The 9,290-nt window shown below is 35.7% G+C and overlaps 2 protein-coding genes across 2 annotated transcripts; both read left to right on the forward strand.

The window, feature by feature from the left end:
- Positions 1-865: 865 nt before the first annotated feature.
- Positions 866-2,495, forward strand: LOC130933242 (protein trichome birefringence-like 4). The gene is made up of 4 exons (XM_057862801.1): positions 866-1,350; positions 1,449-1,641; positions 1,751-1,941; positions 2,012-2,495. The coding sequence occupies exons 1-4, from the start codon at positions 866-868 to the stop codon at positions 2,493-2,495; spliced, it is 1,353 nt and encodes a 450-aa protein (XP_057718784.1).
- Positions 2,496-2,964: 469 nt separating this feature from the next.
- LOC130972799 (AMSH-like ubiquitin thioesterase 3) lies at positions 2,965-8,379 on the forward strand. The gene is given in 15 exon segments (XM_057897200.1): positions 2,965-3,280; positions 3,569-3,633; positions 3,743-3,818; positions 3,943-4,143; positions 4,261-4,352; positions 4,987-5,092; positions 5,184-5,230; positions 5,418-5,742; positions 5,897-5,986; positions 6,083-6,145; positions 6,661-6,690; positions 6,693-6,735; positions 7,074-7,136; positions 7,720-7,772; positions 7,932-8,379. Coding segments are annotated over 15 exon segments (1,407 nt in total). The 5' UTR covers positions 2,965-3,181; the 3' UTR covers positions 7,986-8,379.
- The last annotated feature ends 911 nt before the right edge of the window (positions 8,380-9,290 follow it).

Consider the following 9,290-nt stretch of genomic DNA (forward strand, 5'->3'; position numbering starts at 1 on the left):
TTTAATGCTGCAATTTTCTTCTTTTTTTTCTTATTTCTTTCTTTCTTTATTCTGTTATACATATAAGAAGAAGACGATGATGATGATGATAATAATGATGATCGAGGAGGAGCGGGAGGAGGAGTAAAAGGAAGGATGAGATTGAAGAAATTTAAATGGAAAAAGAGAGAGGAGAAGGAGATGGAGGTTGTGGTAGTGATGATGACAATAAAGGAAAGAGGAGAAGAAATTGCAATGGAAAAAGAAGGTAGTGGTAGTAGTGACGACAATAACAAAAGAAAAAATAACAAAAAATAAAAGAGAAGAAGAGAATCCAGCATTGAAAATGAAGAAGAATAAGAAAAAAAAGAAGTGACGAAAAAAGAATGTGCCCGCGTAAATTTAAAATATTAAGAAAACGCACATAAATTTAAAACATTAAAAAAACTGTGCACGTATATATAAATGACTTGGTTCGACTTATTTATGTAAATTACTTGATCGTAGAAATTTATTCTAATTAGTAAATACTTAGGCTTAGCTACAGTTCTTTTTTGAAATTAAACAAACAGAAATGACTTAAAAAGACCAAAATGGTGTAATCAATAGTTATAAATTATTCATCTAAAGATTTATAAATCAAGTTTAATATACAAATAACCTTTTTTTAATTATATATTGTTCAGATTAAAAGGTAGACAAAAGTGCACGAAGTATAACTACATAATAAGTATTTATAAGTAAAAAGACTAAAGCAAATAATAACTGCTTTCAAGCTCTTCAATGCATAGGTTAAAACTTAAAAGTTAAAACTAAAATATATAAATATTTTTACAGAGAAAAAGAAAGGAAGTGAAAGTGTGGAAATCAGTGAATGAATATTGGCATGGCGTGCTTCAAGAAGCCATGGTTCGCATCATCTGAATTTTCAAGAAACCTTCAACAACGTCCAAGAACTCATCACATTCTTACGGTTCCTTTCTTCCTTCTCTCCCTCTTCCTCCTCTCTGCATCTTACACCAGCAACTCTCCCACTCCCTACCCCGCCGCCACCCCATTATTCCCTCCATCTTCTCCTTTCTCCAACTCCCACATGCTTTCCAAACCACGCAGCAGAAGCACCTTGTCTTCCGTCACCGCCGCAGAGAGAACTCACGCCAACTCCACCAACAGTGACTCACAAGCTATCAGAGACCTCGCTTCCTGCGACATCTTTGATGGCACTTGGGTTCGCGATGAACATGCCGAACCACTTTACCAACATGCTTCATGTCCTTATCTTGATGACGCTTTCAACTGCTTCAAGAATGGACGTTCAGATTTTGATTATCTTAAATATCGATGGAAGCCACACGGTTGCCACATTCCAAGGTTAACTACTCTGTTTCTATTAGTAACTTGTAGCTTAAGAAATAAAAAAGAATATATAGTTTAGCTTCTTAACCTTGTTCCTTGATCTTATTATATAGGTTTGATGGGTTGAAAATGTTGCGGATGCTAAGAGGTAAGAGGGTGGTGTTTGTAGGAGACTCCTTGAACAGGAACATGTGGCAATCCCTCGCGTGTTCTCTGAGAGCTTCTCTCAAAGATAAGACCAGAATCTATGAAGTTTCGGGACGCCGTGAATTCAGGACTCAAGGTTTTTTCTCTCTCAATTTCAGAGTAAGTTATACATAAGAATCTCAGAAGGATATATAATTGTATTGTACTATTCTATGCTTTGATGTTTAATTAATGTATGTTATTGTGATGATGATGATAATAATAATAGGACTATGCATGCTCGATAGAGTTTGTGAAATCCCCATTTCTAGTTCAAGAATGGAAAGTGTTACGAAATACGGGTCAAAGAGAGACTCTGAGGCTTGACATGATCCAAGCTTCTAAGTCTCAATACAATAATGCTGATATCATCATTTTCAACACAGGCCACTGGTGGAATCACTACAAAACCAGAAACGGGTAATTAATTTTATAATTCTACTCATATATATAATTCATTAACATTCATAATTATTCGTTCATGTTTCAGCATAAATTACTTTCAAGAAGGGAATCATGTGTATGAGAGACTACAAGTTTCGGAAGCATTAAGGAAAGCACTGAAGACATGGGCGGATTGGGTGGATTCGAGAGTGGACAGGAGGCGCACAAGGGTGTTCTTCACAGGATTCTCAGCTTCTCACTACAAAGGAGGGCAATGGAACTCTGGAGGAAAATGTGATGGAGAGAAGGAACCAATAACAAACGAGAGGTACCTTGGAGAATATCCATGGACAATGAGGATACTTGAAAGTGTGATATCAGAGATGAAGACACCAGTGTTTTACCTCAACATTACAAAGATGACTGATTACAGAAAAGATGGCCATCCCTCTGTCAATAATAACAATAAAGGGCGGCTAAGAACAACGGTTCAGGATTGCAGCCATTGGTGCCTCCCTGGAATTCCAGACTCCTGGAATGAACTTCTTTATGCCACTCTTCTCATAGCACATAACAACACTCATTTTTAGTTTTATTGTTTTTTTGTAAATTTACAATTTTTGGTCATAAATTAGTGTCTTAGACTTGAACATATTCATATATATTACCATGTCATGTGGTGAGTTTCTATCTGGCACATTGTTTTTGCAATCTGTGGAAGATAATTTAACTTAATATACATAAACTTAGTTACTTAGGCATGTAGCATTTAAAATTATATACTTATTTATTTTTAATATTAATCAATTATACCAACAGATATTAAAGAATATAAAATAAAGTAATTTTAGATTATTTTATGCTAATTTTATTATTTTTTAAATAATTAAAAGGGATTACGTTTTTAAATTATAAATGATTAATTACTAAGTTTCTATTTTCAGAAAAACCATTGGCTTAATTATTTATTTTCTCAAATTAATTTAATTGATTTATTTTATTGAATAATCCAACCTTAGCTCACAATGTTGACATGACTTGAAAAGCGTAGCTGCAACCTTTTGTTCGAAACGACGAGTTTTAACGACTTGGTTCACACGCACGCACTTTCAATCTTCTTCTTCTTCTTCTTTTCTGCAACTTGCAACACAACAAAAACCGTGCCAACTTCTCAATTCAGTCACGGAAAGAGAGAAATAGACAGGGAAAGAAAGAGGCTGATCGATTCAGTTGGAAGAAGGAACTGTTTGTCACTGACAATTTGGTTCCATTGAAGATGAGGATCGACTTGGATTCTATTGCTCGCAGAGTCGAAGTTGACAATCGCATTCCCCTTCGTTATTACTATCGTATCGCCGATAACCTCCTCAAGCAGGTACTCTATTCCCTAATCCAGATTCCGATCCATTCTGTTAGGGCTTTTCCACCATATCTATTCTGGAATCTTCTGCAACCACAGAAATAGGATCTTTCTCTTTCTAGCAACTCATTTAGGAGTGCTTCTATACAAATAGCTAATACACACTTGCTTCCCCCACCCTCTGATCCACCTTCTGCTTATGCCTTTGCCAAATACATCATATTTAGGATCATTAAGAAATGTTCGAATAATAGGTTTCTGAATATAGGAACTATCAATTATGCATTCTGTTTTTGTCAACAGGCAAGTATCTACCGGCAGGAGAACAATATAGTTGACTTGTATATCATACTTCTTAGATTTTCAAGGTAAATTGTTATGTGGATTTCCTTTGTTACCAACTGATAAGCTTGCAGTTTTCTTGGGCATGACCTTCTCCTTTTTCTGCTTAGTAAACTTAATTTTTGCCCTTTGTAGTTTGGTTTCTGAGACTATACCATACCATCGAGATTATCAAGCTTCACTTCATAATGAAAGAGCAGCATATAAGAAGGTTCGGAAATTTCTTTGCTACTTTTGTAATGGGTAGATAGGTGTTTGTTTTAATTTAGTAATTTATGTATTTGGTATTTAGTATTTAGTAATGTTGTGTGTTGCATGTCATTTTTCAATAACAGAGATTGCTAGCTGTAATAGATGAGCTTGAAGCATTGCGGCCTGAATTTAAACTCCTTGTGAACAAATTGAATAATTCACATCTTGAAGCTCCATTGCCTGGAGAAAACAGCTTTAATATGGCTTTGCCGAGTTCAGCAAATTCGTCCTTGGAATGGCCTCCTGTCAATAAAAGCTCTAACTCCCCCATGGATTTTCGACAGGTGGATAGTAGATAATAGAGCAATTTTTATGATTCTTCTGTGCGGGTTGAAAATTTTTTGCTCTGATGTGCTGGCACATAGTTAAGATCTTTTACTGTTATTAATTTCACTCTGCAGTCTGCTGGATTGGGTTCACACTCTTCATGGAAATATAACAATAATGTCTCATTTTCAAATTCCATCCCCATTGACAAGCAGTTTCAGAAACTGTAAGAGTTTTCTATCTAATTATATTCTATTCTTTTGGTCCTTCTATAGTTACATTTACAGGATGACTGTTTTTATGAGCTACATGTTGTTATGGGTCGCTTTGGTGTTCTGGCCATTCTGGAGACCATTACTTTGCTGGTCAGGTTATAAAATTGGATGACCCATGCTCATTGATTTTTGCTTCTTTTGTGTCTGCAATTGAAATTTCTTTTGTGCACTTGGATATGTAAGTGATTACATGTGGCAGATTTAGCGGATGGAAGTCCTTCCTGTCTATGTTTACCCTGATTCCCTCAAAAGAAAAATTAACAGTAATTTATAGGAGAGCAAATAAGATTGTATTATTATTATTATTATAGCAGAGTTTCTTCTTATAGCTCGCTCTTCAAATTGTAATCTTTCTGTCCAATGTCTTGGGTGGTTACATGCTGTTGCAGTCCCTTATCCTGTATTCAGCAGACCTTTAGTGCAAAGCACCTTTTGCTTTTTAAGCATCATGTATGTTTCATATTATCCTTGGGAATTAGGACTTGAGGAAGCTCTGTCCTATACATTCCAGATATTTTCATTTTCTTTTTTAAATGCATCTGTGTTGAAAGAGGAAATACAATAAATGTTTTTTGAGTTCTGCAGATCCCTTAGTGTACCTCCTCCAAAGAAGGAGACTTTGTCTAGACACTCATTCTTAGGGCCAAGTGGTCTTCGGGGCCAATGGCTTGGACCTAGTGCAGAAATTAAGGTAAAAACTCCAGTTTGACTTTGCAATGTTCTAGCAACATCAAGTATCTAAAATCTATAATTTTGATATATTGATATATGTCTTTATGCAGGTTCAATATCCAAGCAGTACTGATCTGACACACGTCAAAGATTCAAGGTTTGGCTCGTTCATTATTATAGTTTGGCTTTCTTTAAAAAAGAAATTATTTGATGTTTCACTTTAAAGGAATCTGATTATAAGCAAATGCTGAACACTGAAGGTCAACATTGTCATAGTTGCTTGTTCAGTTTTGTTTCCCTGGAGTATAACAGCCTTACACTTTTCTTGCCATTCATGCTGACAGCTTGAATCAGGCTGGGCAATATGATCTTGTGGCAATTAAAGAATTGGATCAAGGACCAGCTGCATCAACAATGAACTCGGTTCTCTCATTGGATGACGGAAGATGGTCGCATCCTGCTGTTGAGTCCTGTTCTCCTGTTGTAACTGAATCAAGGGAGGACTCCTTCCAGTTGCTCAAACAACCTTTGCCACCTCCTGTTCTTGCTCAGGTGTATCCCGAGTCTTCTCCCATTCCTCCTTCAAAAGTTGCAGATCCAAGGCCTGGACCAGCTAAATCTTCTCAGGATTCTGGACCTGGTCCCAGTACATACCAACACCTACATATTGTAAGCCTGATTTATTTTACGTTTTAAATGGAATTGTTCAAAGCACATCATGGACTCTCTTGGTCATTCATTGTGACTTGTTCTTATGTGTGGTTTGTTTGGTTCTTAAACCGGGTAATAAATCATTATAAGTTCACTTTACTCTGTGTTGCAGCCTGTGAAAATGATGGAAGATTTTTTGAGACTGGCTTCCGAAAACACACGGAAAAACTTAGAGACATGTGGTGTTCTTGCAGGGTCCCTGGTAAAAGAAGTCATAATTTTGTTTACTTCTGTGTTCCAGAAATATTTTGGTTGCTAATTTTAATATATTTTTGTGCTTGCAATTTCATGTCTACAGAAAAACAGGGTTTTCCATATCACTACACTTATTATCCCAAAGCAGGAGTCAACTTCAGACTCGGTAAGATAATGGTCATGTTTACTCTTGTGGTTCAGTTTTTTGTTTTTAAATGATTATATAGACTGTTTCTTCATTTTTTCTATTTCCAATTTTATCCTGTCAGACAAAGTGAGACTTCTACTGATCTGAGGTTGTGATGCATGGAGTTTATGAGTGTTGCATAATTTGTTCTTATTGTTATCTACTTATCTGAGATTATTTATCTACATTTGTTGTCAAAGTGCTACTAAACCTCTGTTGGAACTGTAAATCATATGATAGGATTTTCTCAATTACTTTTAAAGGAAACTGGTTCTTAAGCCAATTCTCTTGGGATTATTGTTGGGAGATAAAATGATTCTCAAATGGAATAATGCAAAACATATATGAATAGAAGCTAAATACAGTATTCCTTAAAATTAGGAGACTCAAGATTGTAATTCTCTCATGATTCATTAATGATTTTTTTAATTGTTTGTTGTAATTTTAATTATTTTCAGTTGAGCAATGTATGTCTAATTTAATTTCTTGTTCAGTGTTCAACATTGAATGAAGAAGAAATATTTGAAGTTCAGGACAGCTTATCACTCTTTCCTTTAGGCTGGATACATGTAAGCTCCATTATCCTTGACTGTCACTTATTCATTCTTAAGCTCTGACGGTGGGTTGAACCATCAATGTTTTCCCCAATAATAGATAGTTAGATACAACTGAAGATAGAAACCCTTTTGATAGCTAGCAGAACTTATTTGCATCCTTCTTTAGTGATCCTTTGGCGTGTTTGTGAGTTGAGGTTTTGCAGGGAAAGAGAAAGAAGGGATATATTTGAAGAGTAAAATGAACTCATAATTACTCTTCAAACTCTTCCCTGCGCTCCCTTCTCCTGAACATACTCTTATTGTACTAGCTTTAAATGTCCAGTTTATCTTATTTCTATATTTGATTTCAGACACACCCATCACAAACTTGTTTCATGTCATCCGTGGACCTGCACACCCATTACTCATACCAGGTAATATGGCATTATTATTATTCAAATTCTGTGCTATTCACATTGTAGATTTTGCTGGAGCAGTCTGTACATCCCTCCTGTTAAGGCTATGGAAGAGAAAAAGAAATAGTTGCAATAATGCTAGATAATAGATTCTTAGTTGTGGTTTGTAATAGTTCAGATAAAGAAGATAAAAGAGCAAATATCATGAATATTAATAGAGAACTGGTATGTGGTGTGAATTCATTGATTATGAAGATGCATGAATCGGACTAGGCACTTAAAAATAAACCCAATATAATAAAAATTGAAAACAAATATGTATTTGGTATCAGTTAACATGATAAGTTCAGGGTGTATTTTCATACCGACTATCATTTCACTTTTTATGATAACTTGTATGAAAATTTTAAAGTTTAATAACGTATGCTGTGCACAAGGCTAACAATTTGGAGTGCAAGATTTGTGGAAATATGGAGTATAAACTGCTCTCTGTTCTTTTTTCTTTTTCCAACAAAACCACAACTTGCAACGTACAGTCAGCAAAGGCATGTAACTGATGTAAGGTTACCTGAATGGTTGTATATTTTTTTTTCCTTTATAGATAATGTTACCGGAGGCAATTGCAATTGTCATGGCTCCTACAGATACAACAAGGTACATTATTTTTTCTTGCATCTATATGTCATTTTTGTCATAAATTAAACCAGGAAACATCTACAATAACCACCGCGAACAACTAAGATAAATAATGTTACTGTCCTATTTAACTTTTTGCACTAATTGAAGCATCAAACGTTTACTGTTGCACTGCAGTCCACATGGCATATTTCATCTATCCGATCCAGGGGGTGTGTCTGTAATTCGTAACTGCCAACAACGAGGATTTCATCCCCATGAGGAGCCTTCGGATGGAAGTCCAATCTACGAGCACTGTTCTCATGTCTATATGAATGCTAATTTGAAGTTTGATGTTGTTGACCTGAGAGAGAGATGATAAGTTAGTGTCTCTTCACAGATCACAAGTATAGTGGACACACGCATGCCATGTTGAAAGTTGCATGGGTATTATTATTAGTAGATTCTTTTGTATCTATGAACTATGAGATAGAGAATACCAAATTTACCAATTCCCAACCCCATGATTTTGTATTATACGAGTTAGAAGATAGTGATTTTGTATTACACAGGTGAAGAAGTGAGAAGTGTAACATGGATTTGTTATTGTTAATATAACATTTTCATCTGTGCCTAGTTATTGATATATGCCCCCATGGCTAGTTGGCTACTGGCAGAACCGAAGTGTATTAACAAGATAGATATGTTTATTATGATTCATGAATTTCGCTACAACTAATATTCAAACGGGATTGGGCCCACTCCTAAGAGGTGGTGATTACTCATCAATGCTTATAAATTTAAGGGAAATAATATTTTTAAGGTGATTTCTTCCAAACCCATGGCAATTTTATGGGTAAGTTATCCTTGCACATGTGTCTTCATCTCAGCCATTGATAAAAAAAATTTTCAACCTTTCATTAATTGCATTCATTGATAATAGCAAAAGCTTTTAATGAACATATACTATAACAAATACTACATTAATTATTGTATACATATACTATATAGTGTATTGGGGAACATTTATAATTATAATTTATAATCTCTAACTTGTTTTTCATTTTATAAAATACCCTCCATCACTTTCTGAAATTCAACATGCATGTCTCACAAGCCTTTTAAGTCATGTTTCACTTCCTGGAAAACGCATAGAACCCACTGCCCACTGGTTTTTTCGCCTTCGTTCTATACCCACTACCCAATTCTGAATTTTGTTATCCTAGAATCCACTACCCAACCCTGTTTGATTTTTTCGCCTTCGTTCTATACCCAGCGTCCATTTAGCAAGAATGATCTCCTTTGAGTAACAGGTTCCGGAACTGGTACTCTGCTTTCGTCGGATTGGCGTCGACGTCAACTGAGGAGAGGGCGAACGCTAAACTGATGTGGCTCCGGTAGAGAAATTTGTAGCAGAACTTCTGCTAGATCCGAAGTTGTGGCTGTTGGAAGCTGGTTTACCAACATTCATTTTTCGGCTGCCTTCGAATTAGGTGCGTCGGATTAGGTAAAGGTCACCTCCCTCCGACTCCGACAGTGCATTTTTTATCCGTTGAA

Source organism: Arachis stenosperma, chromosome 1, assembly GCF_014773155.1.
Source record: "Arachis stenosperma cultivar V10309 chromosome 1, arast.V10309.gnm1.PFL2, whole genome shotgun sequence".
NCBI lineage: Eukaryota > Viridiplantae > Streptophyta > Magnoliopsida > Fabales > Fabaceae > Arachis > Arachis stenosperma.

Bases quoted from the DNA above. Each gene is read 5' to 3' on its own strand.
- LOC130933242 (XM_057862801.1), top strand. From the start codon at position 866: ATGGCGTGCTTCAAGAAGCCATGGTTCGCATCATCTGAATTTTCAAGA. The intron at 1,351-1,448 runs GTTAACTACTCT...CTTATTATATAG, and splicing joins CACGGTTGCCACATTCCAAG to GTTTGATGGGTTGAAAATGT. The intron at 1,642-1,750 runs GTAAGTTATACA...TAATAATAATAG, and splicing joins TTTTCTCTCTCAATTTCAGA to GACTATGCATGCTCGATAGA.